This window comes from Anolis carolinensis, chromosome 6 (genome assembly GCF_035594765.1).
Source record: "Anolis carolinensis isolate JA03-04 chromosome 6, rAnoCar3.1.pri, whole genome shotgun sequence".
Classification (NCBI taxonomy): Eukaryota; Metazoa; Chordata; class Lepidosauria; order Squamata; family Dactyloidae; genus Anolis; species Anolis carolinensis.
In genome coordinates, this window is record NC_085846.1 from 69623598 (window position 1) to 69644859 (window position 21262).

General features: G+C 39.6%; 1 protein-coding gene across 1 annotated transcript in view; it reads right to left on the minus strand.

Annotated features, from left to right (window-relative positions):
* Positions 1–20960, minus strand: part of LOC100561835 (collagen alpha-6(VI) chain) — a gene marked incomplete at its 5' end in the record, with an annotated part of 86561 nt that extends 65601 nt beyond the window's left edge. Inside the window, 6 exons of the mRNA XM_062957850.1 lie at positions 914–1480; positions 5080–5655; positions 11232–11789; positions 13651–14211; positions 15510–16124; positions 20345–20960. Of these exons, the coding sequence (XP_062813920.1) occupies positions 914–1480; positions 5080–5655; positions 11232–11789; positions 13651–14211; positions 15510–16124; positions 20345–20960 (3493 nt within the window). The remainder of the gene's footprint in view (positions 1–913; positions 1481–5079; positions 5656–11231; positions 11790–13650; positions 14212–15509; positions 16125–20344) is intronic.
* Between the last annotated feature and the right edge of the window lie 302 nt (positions 20961–21262).

The window sequence follows — 21262 nt, forward strand, 5'->3', positions numbered from 1 at the left end:
GTTTTATCCTGTATTTTTGTTTTAATTGATATATTGTATTACTGTTTTATCTTTTTATAGTGTGATTTGTATTATGTTGCCTATGTTTTGTTCTATGTTGTTTGGGCCTCTGCCCCATGTAAGCCGCCCCGAGTCCCCACGGGGAGATGGTGGTGGGGTATAAATAAAGTTTTTTTATTATTATTATTATTATTATTATTATTATTATTATTATTATTATTATTATAAAGTGGGGAGGCAAATTTAACTAATTTACAACGTTGGAATGAGGAAGTGCCGTTACAGTGGATGATGAAGTAGCTGCTCCCCCCTATGGCCAGAATCAAACATCCCCTCAGGAGAAGGTTAAATTGCCTCTGCATCTGTCTGTCTCTGTCTCGGTTCTATGTGTATATGGGCATTGAATGTTTGCCCTATATGTATATAATGTGATCCGCCCTGAGTCCCCTTCGGGGTGAGAAGGGCAGAATATAAATACTGTAAATAAATAATAAATAAATAAGTTGGTGCCCATCTTTATTTCTAAGCCAAAGAGTCAACATTGTCTGTAGACACCTCCAAGGTCATGTGGCCATGCATAGAGTGCCGTTATCTTCCCGCCGGAGTGGTACCTATTGATCTACTCACATTTGCATGTTTTGAACTGCTAAGTTGACCGAAGTTGGGGCTAACAGTGGGAGCTCATCCCACTCCCCGGATTTGAACTGCCAACCTTTTGGTCAACAAGTTCAGCAGCTCAGTGGTTTAACCCACTGCACCACCGGGAGCTCCATTTATCAATAAACATCTTTGTAATTGATGGTATAAAAACCAGGAGAGTTCAATAGAAATATGACCAATTTCCCATATATCCCAAAGCCCCAAGGATTCAGGAAAATTGAATTATTTGAATACTCGAAGTGAGAATACTTACTTGTTTTATCTTCTTCCTCACAAATATCATCAACTAGTCTTTTTTTAATTACCTTCAGTTCGCTGAAATTATCAACTGTGTATTTCCTGTCTGAGGAGCCAGCTATCTGACTAAGCTGCAAATGGTCAATTCTCCCTACTCCTATGGCATATATGTCAACACCTTTCTTTCTCAGATCTTCTGCTGCTTTCACCACTTTATCATGAGATCGTCCATCAGTGATCACCAGCAAAATCTGCTGAATGTTTTCATTTACTCTGCTGCCACCTTCTGGTGTGAAGAAGTTCCTCACTCTGTCAAGAGCTGCCCCGATGTAAGTCTGAAGTCCTTCCATCTGCCGAATTCGTCCAATTTGGGTTTCTAGTTCCAATTTGTGTGAGAACATATTCAGGCTGAATTCCTTCCGGTACCTGTCACTGTATTGAGCAATGCCAACTTGGACATTGTGACCGGTGTCAAATGGACGAACCACATCTTGCAGAAAATTCTTCATCTTGGTAAAGTCACTGTCACTTATACTGTTCGACCCATCGATAAGGAAGACCAGATCAGCTGGAATCCCACATTCTACACAGCAGCAAAAGAAAAAAAAAGACTTGTAAGCAAGTCGCAGGAAAAGATGTAAAGGTTTAGGCAGGATTTCTCAATTCTCTTTTATTATAATAACTAGCTGTGCCCAGCCACGCGTTGCTGTGGCGAAGTATGGTGGTATGGGAAATAAAGTATTGAGGAATTGGTGGTAGTTAAGGTAAAGGGTCCCCTGGGCTGAGTGGGTTGCTAGGAGACCAAGTGAACAGAGCTTAGCCTTCTAACTGGCAGCAATTGGATAAAAACAATTATTCCTCTCCCTCTAATTAGGACTTTATTTTTCTTTTCTTTTTGTTGTATCAACCTAGAGGCATGGATGATGGGTTGTGCTGGCAAGTTTCGAGGTTGTGGGGTGTTTACTTTTGTTGTTTTGTCCGCTGCCGTGATGCCATCACTCTTTTATATATATAGACATATACAGCTTAGGTCCAGGCTATGTGGCTGACTGCATTTCCTAATACCAGTGGTTCTCAACCTGTGGGTCCCCAGGTGTTTTGGCCTACAGAAATCCCAGTCAGTTTACCAGCTATTAGGATTTCTGGGAGTTAAAGGCCAAAACATCTGGGGACCCACAGGTTGAGAACCACTGCCATATACGAACCTGCCCAGGCCCTGAGATCTTCAGGAGAGGCCCTTCTCTCAGTCCCACCTCCATCTCAAGCCCGGTTGGTGAGAACGAGAGAGTGGGCCTTCTCGGTGGCTGTCCCTCAACTCTGGAACTCCCTGTCCAAGGAAGTCAGAATGGTCCCCTCCCTGCTGTCCTTCCGGAGGCAGGCTAAAACCTTTTAATTCAGGCAGACTTTTAAAGAAGAAGGTTTTTAAAGTCAGGGGATGCTGTGATTATTTGAATATGTTTTTAGGGATTTTAACGGAATTTTTAAAATACCAATGATATTTAATTCTGTTTTAATGTTTGTATGTTTGTAGATTTTAAACAGTAGGTAAAGGTAAAAGGTTTTCCCCTGACATTAAGTCTAGTCCCTCAGAGCCGGTCCAACAATGAGGCGAATTAAGCGGTCGCTTCGGGTGCAAAACATATGGGGGCGCAGTTGAGACTGCTTTTTCTGTTGATTTGTTGTAAAACATGATGTTTTGGTGCTTAATTTGTAAAAAATCTTAATGTAATTTGATGTTTAATAGGCTTTTCCTTAATCCCTCCTTATTATCCAACATTTTTGCTTATCCAACACTTTTATTTTTCAGTGATTGGTTTGGGGGGGGGGGGGCGCCAAAATTCTGTTCGTCTACACTTGAAAAATACCTAGGGCCGGCTCTGAGTCCTGTCTGACTATGCGGGTTGGTGCTCGTCTCCATTTCCAAGCCAAAGAGCCAGCGCTGTCTGTAGCCACCTTCAAGGTCATTTGGCCGGCATGACTGCATGGAGCGCTGTTAGCTTCCCACCGGAGCTGTACCTATTGATTTACTCACATTTGCATGTTTTTGAACTGCTAGGTTGGCAGAAGCTGGGGCTAACAGCAGGAGCTCATGCTGTTCCTGAATTCGAACCAATGACCTTTCAGTCAGCCAGTTCAGCAGCTCAGTGGTTTAACTCACTGCGCCATTGGGGGTTTAAACAGTATTGAAATGCTTTTAATGTAAACCACTTTGAGTCTCCTTGTGGAGAGAAAAAGTGGGGTATAAATAAATATATTAATAATAACAGCAGCAGCAGCATATGTATATGTGCATATAATCAATGAAACATTTCTTAAATGTTTATGTATTTCAACCTGGGGCCTCATCCCATGAATTCTGGGCTCTGTTTCGATGCACTTTGGAAATGAGTCCTATGAAAGCTATCACTTGACGTAAGGGCATTTCTAGTGGGACTCTGGGGGACTCCATTTCCACAATGCATGGAAGCAGAGCCCAGAATGTATCTTCAAAAGTTGGGTGCTAATTGACTCCAAATGGCTGCAGTTGGCGAAAAACAGTGAAAAAACAGGGGAAAGATGAGGAGATGGCTCATGGGATGAGGTCCCTGGTTTCTATAAACCTTTGCCTCCAATTTCCCTTAGGCCCTGACCAGAAAAATGGCTCCTACACTCTCTTTTAACTCAAAATTATAATAATTACTAGCTTGGGGACCCAGCGGTGCCCGGGTTATTTAAGAAACTTGTGTGCCAAGTTTAGTCCAGATCCGAAGTTGTCTAGGTTCAGTGCTGTCTGTATAAGGGTGAACTACAACTCACAGAGCACAGGTCAATCACCCCGATACCCTGCTGTATGCATAGTTGGGTACGATGAGGCAGTATGCCAAGTTTGGTCCAGATCCGTCATTGGCTGGGTTCAGTGCTGTCTGGGTAAGGGTGAACTACAACTCATAGAGCAAAGATCAATCACCCCAAAATCCTGCCTGTATGCTCAGTTGGACATGATGAGGCAGTGTGCCAAGTTTGGTCCAGATCCGAAGTCGGCTGGGTTCAGTGCTGTCTGTATAAGGGTGAACTACAACTCCCAGAGCCAAAGGGCAATCACCCTGAAACCCTGCCTGTATGCTCAGTTGGGCATTATGAGGCAGTGTGGCAAGTTTGGTCCAGATTCGAAGTCAGCTGGGTTCAGTGCTGTCTGTATAAGGGTGAACTTCAACTCCCAGAGTAAGAAGTGAGTGATGCTACTTGGTCCATCCTCCCCAATCTGCTCCAGGATGGAAAGGGTTTCATAGGGGTTCTGTGTGCCAAGTTTGATCCAGTTCCATCACTGCTGGGCGTCGCAGTGGCCTGTGGGAGCCGTTGAGATTGAAAGTACTACAAATCCCATCACCCATGGGCCATCGTCCCCCAAATGGCACCAGGCCGTAAAGTGCATCATGGGGGTTAAGCATGCCAAGTTTGGTCCATGTCAGTGATTCCTGGCGGTCACAGTGGCCTGCAATAGTGGCGGCCAATCAGAAAGCTGGCACATACTTGCATACATACCCGCATACATACATACCCGCATACAAACATTCACTTTTATTATATATATAGATATATAGATTTAGATTTAGATTTAGATTTAGATAACGATCAACTGCACAAATATCTAGGTGACTGTTATAGAAGAGAGGCCTCTTTTTGAGCAAATATACATAGTATTGCACTGAAATCTAGAGAATCTAAAATTACAGTCATTTCACCCTACCCAGTTATAGCATTGTGTTTTTATTTTAAGTGCCATGATTATATAAAATCATGAGATTTGTAGTTTAGAAGTCATACAGTATGAACCCTTTATCTGTGGATTCAATATCCATGGCTCCATTTACTTACATTCCCAAAAATATCCCCATCTCCCCAAAAGCATATGGCGCCCATGCCGTATTTCAAATTCCCAGCCAAATAACTTTATTCCCTCACCGAAATATAAATCTCAGGAATCCATAGGATGTTGTCATAGCAGTTGATGCATATTAGTGCATATTATAATCCTTTAATATTAGAGGTCACTTCGACCTCATCATACAGGGCTAGATTCAGCGGCAAACACCAATCTAACCCCAGTCACCCACATTGTGCCGACTACGTGGGTGCAGAGGGGGAGAACCAGAAATTCAACTTGGAGAATAATACGTCTCCTAAAATTTAATACCCACTTACCTGGTTTTGAAACACTGCAGATCTTTTCAGATATTCTAGGGTACAGGTGTTTTAGTCCTTCAAATGTATTAACATAAAAATATTTATCTTCGGATCCCGCCATGGTCAGAAGCTCATCTGGCCTGGCTCTTTCTATCCCAATTGCATAGATAATAATGCCATTTGCTCGGAGCTTCTTTGATACTTCATCGAGTTCTGCTGCATCATGGGAATCCCCATCAGTTATCACTATAAGAACTTGTGGGACCCCCCGGTGTTTACGGCTCCCATGCTCCTCCGAGAAAAGACCTTCTGAGTGTCTCAGTGCCTTGGCTGTGTATGTTGTTTCCCCAATAGATTTATCATTTTGGATAGCCCTAATGATTGCTGATTTTGTAGTATATCTGTTCAGATAGAAGAACGTTTCTGGCTCAGCAGAATATTTTACAGCCCCAAACTGAACTCGATCATGGCTGACATCAGATTTTTTCACCAGGGAAATCATGAATTCTTTCATAATATCATATTCTTTAGGATCTATACTTCCAGAACCATCGATGACAAACACAATATCTAGGCGTTCTATTCTCCGGCACTCTAGAAGAATAACAGTAAGAATAGATTAGAATAAATCTTTAACATTTTCTGCTTTGCTGCTAGAAGAGCCTATGAACTGCTTTTTGAGAGAATTTGCTTGGAACGCATATTTAAGAGCAAGGTTTGAAAGGGCAGCAGTTTCTTGGCTGTGTGACCAAACCTCAAAATGACATTAATAGAGACATCAAACTACATTCACTTGAGCATGACAACAAAATGTTTTTGGTATTTTAATGCTAGATGAATTTCCAGATGAACCCTTTAACCTCAAAATGTCCAATTTCAAGGTAGGTTTTTACTGAAGCTTTAGATGATGGCACCTCCCACTCACAACCTTCTATGTTTTCCATAGGCCGACTCCCGGGATCCTTCCTAAGGGAAATTCAGTTTTGGGAACTTTATGACATCTGGAGGGTCCACAATTCAACAAGGAAAGAGTATTCATACTATTCACATAGACATGGCACATCCTCAAGAATTGACCTGATATTTGGCACTAAGGAACTAGTGGGTAAAACAGAGAAGATCAAATTATTACCTAGAGTATTAGCCGACCATAATCCGATATTAATGAAATTAAGAGTGGGATACAAAAGAAATAGAACCTGGAGAATGAATGATTATATTTTAAAAATCAAGTCACATAGGGAAAAAATTAGAATGGGAATTAATAATTACTTTAAGGACAATGCTAAAGAAGGAATGAAGGAGGGAATAGTTTGGGAGATTGGAAAAGCAGTAATTAGAGGGTTATTGATACAACAAAACTTGATTTGGTACAAAGGAAAAAGTAAGGCCCAATTGGAACTGTTGTCAAAAAACAGGACAAAGGAATTAGAAATAGAAAAAGAAAAAGGTACAAAGACGAGATTACAAGGTGAACTAAAAAAATTGCACCAACAATACGAACAGCTAATTGCTAGTGAAATAGAAAGGAAAGTTATGTATAATAGATAGAACTTTTTTGAAAATGCAAACAAACCAGGGAAATTATTAGCTTGGCAAATAAAAGATGCAAAGAAAAAACCATTGATAATGAGGATAAAAAATAAAGGGAAAATTGTCACAGATTCACAACAGATACAAAAACTATTTGAAGAATACTATGCAAACTTATACAAAAGAACTCAGGGGGAGATTAAGACAATCTCCCAGTATGTAGAAGAGACAAACTTAAAACAAATTTCAGAAGGAATGAAAGCTGACTTAGACAAACAAATCACACCAGAGGAAGTAATCAGGACAATAAATATGACTAAAATAAATAAGTCCCCTGGGGCAGATGGACTTTCGACCCTATACTATAAAACGTTTAAGGAAGAGCTAGTACCACAGTTGGTATCAGTGATGAATTCGGTCTTGAAAAAGGGGGAACTCCCAGAATCGTGGAAGGAATCCACCAATTTTTTTTGAGAAAAAAATAATGAAGGTAGAAATGATACTCAATGATTGATAGTGTTGGACTCTTCTGCCTGGAAGCGCCTTGGACTTTTTGTGCCAGTAAATAGAAATCCAGCATTTCACAAGAAATGCATGTAGGACAGTGTTGCTAAAATGTGCATGACTACAGTTTTGGCAGTCTTCATGAAACATGCTATTTTTGTAAAAGAAGTAAAATTATTAGAGGCGATATTATCATTATCTCATTATTCTGCACACTGTGTATACCTATGATGCAATAAAATGTTGCATCTATGATAAAATGTTGTTGTGATAGAGGCAGTATTATATATCAGGGTCAGGCCTGAGATATCTGCGTCTAGTTGCAAATTCTTGATACCATTAAAGGGCAGCAATGTGTCTGTTCTGTCACGCGCTGGGCCTGTAACTATTGTCTTTGTATAGGACGTATACTTTATGCCCAGCGGGAAGCCAGGGCACCTCAAAGAGAGGTTCTTGAGGATTTTCCTGAAAAGGATAGTCCTTTGAGTCTTTAATGAGATAACAAAGTCTTTATTGTTGAACAAATAATAAATCTTCAAGGAGTCAAATAACACTTTAAGGTTTCCTTAATAGACTGTTGGCCCTTTCAGTCTTGTCCCCAAGGGACAGGCGATTGGCTTTGGATAACTGTGAAAACCCTCTTATAACATCTCCCAGGCTGTCTATCATATGGGCCTAGCTGATGTGGGACCCACTACCGATTCCAAGTGCGTCTGGGTATTGAGTGGACCTACCAACCAAGGCTTGTAGATGTTTCAGCTGGGGTTCCGTGGATCTGTGGTGCCGTTCTCTCTCCGAGGTTTCTTTGGAAATTTTAGGGCTGTTTCCCTCAGGAGCTGTGAGGCTGAGAGGCTGTAAGCTCTCAGCCAGAGCCTTTGGGACCTTTTCCCCTGGAATTTCCATTTCTGTTTTCTCGGATGTTCTATATCCCCGGATGTTATTGAGATATGAAGCTTTTTTACGGGATGAGCTGGTCTACATCCTATAGCTGAGCTTCCTTAAGTGAGACTGACTTAAAAATAGCTCCTTCCCTCCCAGAGCCCTGAACAAGGGGCGGAACCAAACTTGATGATTGACAGGCGGCCTGTCCTATGATTGCAAACATTAGCAGAGCTTCTGGTACAGCCATACCAGCACAGTGATTAAGTTATTATGCTGCCCAAATTCTTAATCAATTATACTTTCCCAAACACCTCAGCAGGAAGGGAAGGGTTGGTTATTTTAGGAGCAAAAGACATAATAGTTTGGAAAAGAGATAAGTGATATTCAAGGGAAACCAGCCACAAAATTGCAAGATAGGATTTCAATTATGGATGATGAAGCCAAGTGCAGGATAGCTTGTACTACTTACTGCCTTTCATCCCTTTTGAAAACATTTCTGTAGTATCCCTCAAACCTTTTATGAAACTTGAACCAACTGATAAAGTTGTCTAACAAGAATGCCTAGCTTCCATGACATGATTACAGTTCACAAGTTTCCTCATGGGAGTTATGTTGTGTGCATACATATGAACATGCACGCAAAGTAGAAAACTTTATCCCCATGTCTACCATCTGCATGTCAAAAAGCAGGGTATGATAAGAAATCTTTGGACAGATTAGTTAGGCCTATCTGTGCTGGGACATGGAATAGATGTGTGCATATAACTATTTTGTAGCATTATATTTGTCTCGGAAATAAGTGGCAGGAACACTTTTTTAAACCAAAACATTAACATGAACTACTGTATATACTTGAGTATAAGCCTAGTTTTTCAGCCCTTTTTTTAAGACTGAAAAAGCCCCCCTCGGCTTATACTTGGGTGAGGGTCCAGATTGGCTTATATTTGGGTCAGCTTATACTCAAGAATATATGGTACGCTTATTATTTCTCTTTATTATTATTGGTATTACATTTATTATTTTTCTCTATTATTGTTGCTACTATTACATTTATTTTACTCTATTATTATTATTATTATTATTATTATTATTATTATTATTATTATTATTATTACATTTATTATTTCACTCTGATATTATTATTATTATATTTATTATTTTACTCTATTATTACATGTATTATTTTCCTGTATTTATTATTATTATTATTACATGTATTATTTTACTCTATTATTATTAAAAGGATACATAAGCATATTTACATTGAAGAAGATGAGAATAATGATTTGATCAGAGTTGGACAGTCTTATCTTAAATTTGAGCTTTATGGAAATATTCAAAACATTTAACCTACTGATGCCTCAATTAATGTAATTTTATTGGGATCTATTTTTATTTCTGAAATTTACCACTCTCGGCTTATACTTGAGTCAATGTTTTCCCAGGGTTTTTTTTGGTAAAATTAGGTGCCTCGGCTTATATTCGGGTCGGCTTATACTCGAGTATATACGGTAAATCATTTACTAAATCATTCAGTACTTTCTATATTGCTTTTGTGCCAAACCTTTTCCTAAAAGGAATAATAATTTAAAGTCTTATCTCATGTCTACATTTAATATCTGGGGATTATCAAATTGGCTCTGAATTCTTAGTTGTCCCTTTAATTCTGGTTTTTTTTTTGTTGTTGTTTTTTTACTAAGGGCAGCTGTATTTTTAAAATGTCTCCTGTAGGGTTTTTTTTCCCCCGCAATCTTTGACAGAAGGCATGACCTTATGGCATGAGTTTTTATGTTCCACACCATATGTATTACTTTAACAAGACAGCTTTATCTGCAATAACAAGAGTCTGAAGCCAAAAAATGAGGAGAAAGAAAATAACTCTAAGTACTTCTCCACCTGATGACTCAAATGACATTTTGAACAGGGTCATCTATTTCACATCAGGATTATCAGAGTCACACAAACCTTAATTACATCAAAGCTGGAGTAGCCGGATTAGTGACATTAGCTGCAGTGGTCTAGTCTCCAATGAGAAAAAGCAGCTTAGACATGTCCAAAAATATCCTGTAACTTTCCATTTTCAATTTCTGCATGAGGCAAAAGTGAAAAGGCAAAAAAACCCCACCCATAATTTATTTCGTTATTGATTTTTGTGCAAGATCGTTGCATAAAAAGTAATTTGTAAAAAAAATTTCAAAAATCTCATCCTCTAGAAAGAAGCTTTGAGCTGGAGACCGAAAGGTCCCAGATTCAAACCCCGGGAGCGGAGTGAACGCCCGCTGTTAGCTCCAGCTCCTGCCAACCTAGCAGTTCGAAAACATGCCAATGTGAGTAGATCAATAGGTACCGCTCTGGCGGGAAGGTAACGGCGCTCCATGCAGTCATGCCGGCCACATGACCTTGGAGGTGTCTACAGACAACGCCGGCTCTTCGGCTTAGAAATGGAGATGAGCACCAACCCCCAGAGTCAGACATGACTGGACTTAACGTCAGGGGAAAACCTTTACCTTTACCTAGAAAGAATGCTTTTGAATTTTTGTAATTTTCGCATCTGAATTGAAAGAGATACAGATTTATATGACTAAAATGGATTAGAGTATTAGTAAGTTCAAAGGACTGATTTTGACATGCATTTTTAAAACTCTTGATACAGAAATGTCAGGTAATATTTTGAATAGAATAGGGTGTGATTTGAATTTGTAAATCCAATCAGGTTTATTGGCTACATCAGTAAAGATGGACCGTGAGACCTCTGTGTGGATCAGTTTCCATCTCCATGATGCTCACTAAAAGGTAAATGTTTGCCCTGACGTTAAGTCTAGTCATGTCTGACTCTGGGGGTTGGTGCTCATTTCCATTTCTAAGCCGAAGAGCCGGCGTTGTCTGTAGACACCTCCAAGGTCATGTGGCCGGCATGACTGAATGGAGTGCCGTTACCTTCCCGCCGGAGTGGTACCTATTGATCTACTCACATTGGCATGTTTTTGAACTGCTAGGTTGGTAGAAGCTGGAGCTAACAGCGGGCGCTCACTCTGCTCCCGGGATTTGAACCTGTGACCTTTTGGTCTGCAAGTTCAGCAGTTCAGTGCTTTAACACACTTCACCACCAAGGCTCCATGATACTCACTAGGGGTGTGCAATTCAGTTAAACTCCGAGCCTGTGCCATTAAAGCTGGCTGAAAGGGCCGAACCAGCCAAATCAGCTAGAGCCTATTTGTAAAAGCAAACATGTGCACAACCCTAATACTCACCATCATATGGGCTACATATTCCAAAGAGGATTTCGTTTTCTAAGTGCTTCAGAATGTCAAAATCTTCCACGTAAAACACCATCTCCGGCTTCCCACTTATCTCCACCAGCTGTGTTCTGTTTGCATTAAATACTCCCACAGAATAGACAATGATGCCTTCTTGTCGCAAAGCTTCTGCAGGGGTTTTTACATCATCCTGTGCTTCTCCATCTGTTATAAGTATAAGAATTTTCTTAACGTAGGGTCGGGAACCTTTGATGGGCCTGAAATAATCCAACACAAATTGCAGAGCTCCTCCCGTAAGTGTACTCTGTCCCATAAGAGACATTCTCCCAATAGCTCTGATGATGTCACTCTTTGTAGCATACTGGCTGAGACGAAATTCTTCTTTGTTTCTGCTGCTGAATTGGATGGCACCAACATGCATACGGTCTAAACCAATGTCAGATTTGTTCACTAATTCACTCATAAAGTCCTTCATTTTCAAAAAGTTATCTGGGCTGATGCTCCTAGAACTGTCCACCAGAAAGAGAATATCGCTTTTCTTTTCCTTGCAGGCTGTTTGAAGAAAAACAAAAGAAATGTCATTATGAATTGTTTATTTGGGAATTTAAATATACCACTTGGGTAATTTTACATTTGAACTGAGACAGAGACAGACAGATGCAGAGGCAATTTAACCTTCTCCTGAGGGGATGTTCGATTCTGGCCACAGGGGGGAGCAGCTGCTTCATCATCCACTCTGACCGCACTTCCTCATTCCAACGTCATAAATTAGTTAAATTTGCCTCCCCACTTTTATAAGTGGTACCTTATTTCCTACTTGATTGATGCAACTATCTTTCGGGTTGCTAGGTCAGCAACGAGGAGGGGCTATTTTTAATTTTTAATCCCGCCACGGGCTGGCCTCGAACTCATGACCTCATGGTCAGAGTGATTTATTGCAGCAGGCTGCTCACCAGCCTGCGCCACAGCCCGGCCCCCGGGTTTTCTTAAGCAAGAACTACTCAGAGATAGCTTTGCCAATTTCTTCTTCTGAAATATTGCCTAACCACCTGGTTTTCATTGATAGTTTTCCAAATATTAACTATTAATTGACCCTGTTTAACTTCCAATATCAGTTGGGATCTGATACTTTTAAGGATTTTAGGCCTCTAACAATTGCCTGCTGTATCAACAGACTTGTTAAAATCTTTCACCCACTGGATTTTTTTTGGTCTTCAAATCCCAAAAGGATCCTAAATTGGCAAAACAGCAAGTCATAGAATATGGGGAAACATATTATGGATTCTCATATTTTCATATCACTGTTGTGATTAGCACCCACCCTGTCCACATTCCGTAAAGACTTAAAAACATTGATGTTTCAATGTGCTTTTGAATAACATCAACAAATAACCATCACTGCCCAGTCCTAATTTATTTATTCTCCCAGCTTCCAGCACTTTATTCCCACTCCTGGTCCTATTGTCCTGTGTTTTACACAAGCCCTGCCCTTCCCTTATAATTTTCAATAGTCCCACTTTCAGTCTCTAATGTTTTTAGATGTATTTTAATATGTTTTATTCATTGGATTGTTTAATGGTTTTAATTATATTGTTCTGACTATGTTTTTTTTTTGCAAATATTTTTATTGTGCATTTTACAAGCAACCTGTATATTTCTTGTTACATAAAAAGAAATCATATTCTTTTCTCAATTTAATAAAATCACATCACGATAATCATCACCTAGAATAATGTGAAGGAAAAACTAACCAAAGCAATACTAATAAAAAGAAGGGGAAAAAAGAAATGAAGAGGAGAAAAAAAAGAGGTAAAAAGAAGGAAGATATATAATTCAACAGTTGCTATATTTTCCCTATAACTTCCAGAGCTCTGGATGTGGTCCTCTTTTTCTTTTTTTTCTCTTTGTTCATACGTTTTAAGTTTGTAGGTAAGAAAAATTTAACTACTTTAATTTTATGTTGTGATCCCAGGAAGTTTCATTAGTCTATGTAAAAATTAATTTTTTCCCTTTGTAAATATTCTTTCATAGGTTTCCAGTCAGTTCTATTTTTGAAGTTTCTGTCCCATGCTAGTTTTTGAGTCAATAAATCCATATTCATTATATCCAACACTTTCTGACTATGTTTTAATTCTTAAAATTGAACTCCTTGTTTTGGTCCTCATGTAAGCCGCCCCGAGTCCCTCTAGGAGGGTTATAAGAATAAAGTTGTTGTTGTTATTTATTATTATTATTATTATTATTATTATTATTATTATTATTATTATTATTAAGCTGTACTCAGAATGAAACTACAGAATGCTGTTTTTCTCCTTATTTTGGGAACAGTCTTTATTATTTTAAAACATGTCAGTTATATAGCAAAAATGATTATGGAATTTATATGGTCCCTTTGTCTTATTGCTGTTCTTACCTTCTACAGCACAGATGTCTCTGACAACTTCGTTCCTTATATGTTTCAAAGAGGCAAAATCATTCACAAAATAAGCTCTGTCTTTAGACTCTGCAATCTCATAAATCTGGGACTCATTGGCATGTCTAATACCAATGGCATAAATGCTGACCATTTCATTCTTCAACTTCTTGGCGGGTTCCTTCACAGGGTCTTCCGATATCTGGTCTGTTAATACCACCAGATGACAGGGAACATTTCTAGAATGTTGCCCTTGTGATTTCCTTAATAAAGGATGAATAAATTTCAAAGCTTTTCCTGTGTGAGGGTTCCCTCTTAATTGGCGGATGTTTTCGATGGCTTTCAAGATGTCACTTGTTTTACCATATTCCTCAGGTCCAAATTCCAGCTCATTGATTTCAGCATACTGTACAACTCCAAACCGAACCTTGTTAGGTCCAACCATAAAAAATTTGACTACTTCTTTCAAAAACAATTTTAGGTCCGCAAAGTCAAAATAATTCATACTTGAAGAACCACCGATGAGAAAATAAATATCAGCTTCTTCTGTATCCACACATCCTATGAAGAAGATAATTTTACACTCAAATGATGCATCTGGGTTGTTGTTTTTTCCATACAACAGTGAGAGAACTACATTCTAGCCTAGTGGTTAGTGGCCATAACACATGTTAGTCTCCAGCATGGAAATGCCAATTAAACAGGTGTACAAACTGCCAAAAATTTATAGATGTCCCAGGTGTTGATGAAACAAGAATATAATAATAATAATAATAATAATAATAATAATAATAATAATAATAATAATACATCACACAGTCCTAGACACTTGGGAAGTGTTCGACTTGTGATTTTGAGATACGAAATCCAGCATATCTATCTTGTTTGCTGTGTCATAATAAAATAATAATAATAATAATAATAATAATAATAATAATAATAATAATAATAATAATAATCTGTTGAAAAAAACAACAGGAAAAACTCAGCCGCTATCAGGACCTCAAGATTGAACTTCAAAGACTCTGGCAGAAACCAGTGCAGGTGGTCCCAGTGGTGATCGGCACATTGGGTGCCATGCCAAAAGATCTCAGCTGGCATTTGGAAACAATAGACATTCACAAAATTATAATCTGCCAACTGCAAAAGGCCACCCTACTGGGATCTGCACGCATCATCCGAAAAAATACATCACACAGTCCTAGACACTTGGGAAGTGTTCAACTTGTGATTTTGTGATACAAAATCCAGCATATCTATCTTGTTTGCTGTGACATAATAAAAAATAATAATAATCTGTAATAATAAACTATATATATTTTATATTTTAGCTGAATATATTTGAAAATCTTCAGGGTAAAAAGAATAAGCAGAAAAATTAGATTTAAAAGTAATGAGAAATTAAACATTCTCATAAACAATTTATCATAGAAGAGCAGGACTATTTTTTTTCTGTTACAGAGGCAATTGGTGGCTTAGATGCTTCAAAGTAGTACATTCACAATAAGTTTTATAAAAGCTACATTTCATAAGTGAACTATCCAAGGTATTGAATATATTTTGAAAATACGATTCAGCACCTTGGATAGCTCTCATAACATGTAGTAGACATTAATTCCCCAAAACAATGGTGTTACCAAAGATCTCTGATGCATTGGGGGGGGGGGGGAGGAAAAAGACAAAAGAACATACACATTTAAATATGTGAATGCACATGTTTAGGTGAAAATGTAGAAATCATTAGTAGCAATGTACCGCAACACAGATAAAATGTGTTTTGATGTTGATTGCTGATGAGCGACTAGCATTCTTTTACTGAAGAATAGGGTTTTAAACAATAATAATGGGCAATAGATTACCTCTTTTGAGAAGTTCTGCTCTTTTGGCGTCCAAGTAAAGCTTTTGCTGTATTTTATTCATGATCTTCTTATGAAATATCTGAGTTTTATTTGGCAAATGGGAAAATGTTTTTAAGCGAGTAAGGTGTTTTTCTGGAGGGTAAGCAACTATTTGAGCTAACTGGGTGGTGTTAGCTGCATCAATGCCAATGGCAAAGATAGTCACACCAGCCCTCCTGAGAGCAGTTGCTGCACCACTCACATCATCTTCCGAAGTCCTGTGGGTGATCACAATGGCTATTTGTTCCACTCCTTGAGACTTTCTGCTTCCTGCACTTTTGGAGAAGACTTTTTCCTTTGTGAAATGAATGACAGGCCCCAAGTTGGCCTTTCCTCCCTTGGGAGAAATACTTTGAATGCTCTGCAGGACATGAGTTTTATCCGTTGCCATTCTCAGTAAAGATGTCGCCTGGGGCTTATTGCTATATGTCACTAAGCCAATCCTCATACATTTGTCCTTCACATCCAGAGACGATACCAGCTTCTCTAAAAATATTTGAATCTTTTCGATGTTTGTTTGTGATGAGCCCACATCAACTATGAAAGCAACATCAGCAACTGCATCAGCATCACAAGCTGTAGGGAGAAGAAGACATGGGATCAAATGTTAGCAATTATTTAGTGAAAGGCACTAAAGCCATAGCAGAGCACTTGATGAACCAACCTGGACACAGTATATTATTTGAGAACACAGAAATGCTGGACCATTCCAACAACTATCATGTTAGACTACACAGAGAAGCCATTGAAATCCACAAGCATGTGGACAACTTCAACAGAAAGGAGGAAACCATGAAAATGAACAAAATCTGGCTACCAGTATTAAAAAACTCAAAAATCAGAACAGTAGATGGGAAGCAACACTCTGAGGGCAGAGGAGCCCCAAGGACGACTAATGACTCTGAACAAAGGATGCCCCCCAGGCAAGAGACAAACCTTTCCAATGCTAATTAGAGTGATTAATTGAAACATTAGCGCTAGCTTCCAACTGACAAAGGACACTTGTCACACCCTGGACTCTCCACAGATATATATATTTACCTTCCTTGCCTGGTGTATCCATGCCTCACAACCTCTGAGGATGCCTGCCATAGATGTGGACAAAACATCAGGAGAGAATACTTCTGAAACATTAGCACTGGCTTCCAACTGACAAAGGACTCTTGTCACACCCTGGACTCTCACAGATATATATATATTTACCTTCCTTGCCTAGTTTATCCATGCCTCACAACCTCTGAGGATGCCTGCCATAGATGTGGGTGAAAAGTCAGGAGAGAATACTTCTGGAACATGGCCACACATCCCGAAAGACATACAACAACCCAATTATTTAGTTATTCTGTGTACTTCTTAATTGTGACAAGGAAGTTGCTATGAATCCACTGGCTCCCATGCTTGGAAACAGCTCCTTCTAATTACAGAAGACTCTCACTTATCCAACCTTCGCTTATCCAACATTCTGTATTATCCAATGCATTATATCTTTTAGTAGTCAATGTTTTTGTAGTCAATGTTTTCAATACATTGCAATGTTTTGGTGCTAAATTCATAAATACAGTAATTACTACATAACGTTATTGTGTATTGAAATGCTTTTTCTATCAGTTTGTTGTAAAACATGATGTTTTGGTGCTTAATTTGTAAAATCATAGCGTAATTTGATGTTTAATAGACTTTTCCTTAATCCTTCCTTATTATCCAACATTTTCGTTTATTCAACGTTCTGCCGGCTTGATTATGTTGGATAAGTGAAACTGTACTGTAACTGTTTTTAGTTGCATAGATTTAGAATGGAATGGCTGATTCCTGAATATTGGAGTAGACTTCACTGGATCTTGGGAAATTCTACCTCCATGACCCCCACACCCCCAAATAATTAACGTTTCCTCCAGGAAATTTTCCATAATTCTGAGGTATCCTGCGAAGTTTTCAATACTGGAAAGTTGTCTTTCCTCAGTATAGAAAAGAGTGGATAGCACTTCTGGTTTGGGGGGGAAAGCTTTCCCAAACCCACACAAGGAAACAAAGAGAGAAATGGCATCCTGGAGGATGCTGAATGTTAAAGTTAAATTTTCCAAAATCTCTGGAGGTGAAACTGAAGATTCAGGCTTGGAGATTGCATGTGGCCACATCCAGAGTTTTAGCCTTGTGATAAACTGATTGAATTTGATGTTTAAAGGACGCTTAAAACCATTTGCTAAAGGTCATATCAATCAATTTGATATTGAACTGCGGCTGCATCTATGGTACTACAGTAGAGTCTCACTTATCCAACTTTCGCTTATCCAGCCTGCCTTCTGCCTGGATCTACAGCTGTTTCTCTAGGCAGCAAGGACTGAACTTTTTACGGATTTAACTTCCAACAATGTTACTATAAGTTTATTTTATGCAATTCTATCTTTATTTGTTAGTCAATTTTTTAGTAGTCAATGTTTTTGTAGTCAATGTTTTCAATACATTGCAATATCTTGGTGCTAAATTCGTAAATACAGTAATTACTACATAATGTTATCGTGTACTGAACTGCTTTTTCTATCAATTTGTTGCAAAACATGATTTTTGGTGCTTAATTTGTAAAATCATAATGTAATTGGACATTTAATAGGCTTTTCCTTAATCCCTCCTTATTATCCAACATTTTTGCTTATCCAACATTCTGCTGGCCTGTTTATGTTGGATAAGTGAGACTCTACTGCATTTACCAACAATAAAGCTTGTCTTATCACAGCGATATATGTTAATTGTAGGTATCAAAAAGTCTTGAGAATGCCTGAATCTGCAGCCTATTCTATTTTAGGATTATCCTTTGTGGGAATTTGGGTTTCAGACAACCAGGGTCAGACCCAGCCCAGGGAAAAAGGAAAATACACAGTGGTCTGTCAAAATGGATTCAGTGGGTCTCTTTCCATTGTTATCCCTGAGCAGGCAAGCATGGGGACAAAACTAATTGGGCAGGAAATCAGCTGTACAACACCTGAATGCTAATTCACACTTTATTGCTATACCCCACAAGATGACACAACCTGTCAACATTCCCAGACTATTATTTATTTATTTCCAATATTTCTATCCTTCCCTTCTCACCAAAAGGGACTCAGGGCGGTGTACAATTGGCAACAATTCGATGCCGACACATAATTAAAACAACAACATATAAAAATGTATTACAACCAGTTAAATACTGTAAAAAATGTAAAACATAAAACATATGCTTAAAATCCGTTCATCCAATATCCTCCTACTTTATCCATATAACAGTCTGGGTCGTCTTTATCATTTATTCGTTAAAAGCCTGGGCACATAGCCATGTTTTTAAGGCTTTTCTAAAACTCAAAAGGGTTGGGGCTTGCCGTATATCTCTGGGGAGGGTGTTCCACAGCCGGGGAGCCACCACCGAGAAGGCCCTGTCCCTCGTTCCCACCAGCCACGCTTGTGAGGCAGGCGGGACTGAGAGCAGGGCCTCTCCAGATGACCTTAGGGATCTTCCTGGCTCATAGGAGGAGATGCGTTCGGACAAGTAGATTGGGCCAGAACCGTTTAGGGCTTTATAGGTCAAAACCAGCACTTTGAATTGGGCTCGGTAGCATATCGGCAGCCAGTGGAGCTGGCTTAACAAGGGGGTGGTACGCGCCCTGTATGCCGCCCCAGTTATTAATCTGGCTGCCGCTCATTGTACTAGTTGGAGCTTCCGGGCCGTCTTCAAAGGCAACCCCACGTAGAGAGCGTTGCAATAGTCCAAATGGGATGTGACCAGAGCGTGGACCACCGTGGCCAAGTCAGACCTCCCAAGGAACGGGTGCAGCTGGCGCACAAGTCTTAGTTGTGCGAAGGCTCCCCTGGCCACCGCCGAGACCTGGGGCTCCAGGCTCAGCTATGAGTCCAGGATCACCCCCAGACTGCAAACCTGTCTTTAGGGGGAGTGTGACCCCGTCCAACACAGGCTGTAACCCTATTCCCTGTTCGGCCCTACGACTGACCAGGAGGACCTCTGTCTTGTCTGGATTCAATTTCAATTTGTTAGCCCTCATCCAGTCTGACACAGTGGCCAGACACTGGTTCAGGACCTGGACAGCCTCCTTAGTGACAGGTGGAAAGGAGTGACAGAGCTGGACATCATCTGCGTACAGATGACACCTTACCCCGAAACTCCGGATGACCTCTCCCAGTGGCTTCATGTAAATGTTAAACAACATGGGGGACAGTACTGAACCCTGCAGGACCCTACAAGTCAATGGTTGTGGGGCCGAGCAGGTGTCCCCCAAGGACACCATCTGGGAACGCCCCTCCAGGAAGGACCGGAGCCACTGCAAAACAGTACTTCCGAGCCCCATCCCGACGAGGCGTCCCAGAAGGATACCATGATTGACGGTATCGAAGGCCGCTGAGAGGTCCAGCAGAACCAGCAGGGACACACTCCCCCTGTCCAGATCGCGGCGTAGATCATCAACTAAGGCGACCAAGGCTATCTCGGTACCATGCCCTGGCCTGAAGCCACACTGTGCTGGATAATTTGATTCTCATTGACAAGATTTCATAACATTGCTGACAGAATCAAGCACCAAGCCAATGGAGAATACATATCCAAAATTATCTGAATTCACTGAAAACTCCAGTACTTGAGGCTTCAGGACATGGACAATAATCTCAGATTCAGCATGTATATGCTCCAAGGGCAGATGTATACTGGGCTAACCTGACCAGTGTAGACATACCTTCACTGAATGATTTTTTAAAAACCTTTTTGTGTTATTAAAACTAAGCACTTCCTTATAAACATATATTTCATTTCTTACCTTCTAATGCTGTTCCGTTATTTGATGGATCTGTGTGCAAAGCATCAACAATGATTCCAGAAATGTTCTGAGAAAATAAACTGAGTTCTTCCATTATAGGAAAAAAGAAAGAATATGGTTTTGTGGCTATGAGAAATAGTTCATCATGTGAAGCATTTTCCATCCCCAGTGCAACAGTCTTCACTCCAGCCTTCTGCAGCATTTGAGCAGCTTCTTTCACATCATCCTCAGATGGTTGAGGTGTCATAACTATCAAAATCTTGGACCTGTTTTGTCCTGTGATTGATTTCCAGTAAACTGATTCCTGAATCTTCCTGAGAGCATTGCCTGTTTTCAAAGGGCCACCTTTAAACACCAATTTACTTTTGATGTGGTTCAGCATTTGGTTCTTCCCTTTGTAGGTATCCAGGTGGAATTCATTGTATACCTGATCGCTGAACTGAGCAAGTGCTGCACGATACTCATTTGGCCCTAGAGGTAAGCTATTTATTGTTTTGCTAATAAATGTTTTAACATAAGGGGAAGATGCATTGCTGCTAGCAACCAAAAACACGATATCGGCAGTCTTGAGAGCTAAAAGGAAGAAAATAAAAGATAAGGTTAAGCAAAACTCAAATGTTCAAGTATTGAAGCCATTACTGTATTTCTCACATAACACAAGAAAAGTTTTTCAGAATGAAGCTGAAATGCAATTGTGACTATGTGCGAAGTGCAGGTATGTTTGGAAAACAAGTTACCATATATACTCGAGTATAAGCCAACCCAAATATAAGCTGAGGCACCTAATTTTACCACAAAAAAACTGGGAAAACTTATTGACTTGAGTATAAGCCGAGGGTGGGGAATGCAGCAGGTAAATAAATTAGAAACCAATAAAATTACATTAATTGAGGCATCAGTGGGTTAAATGTTTTGAAT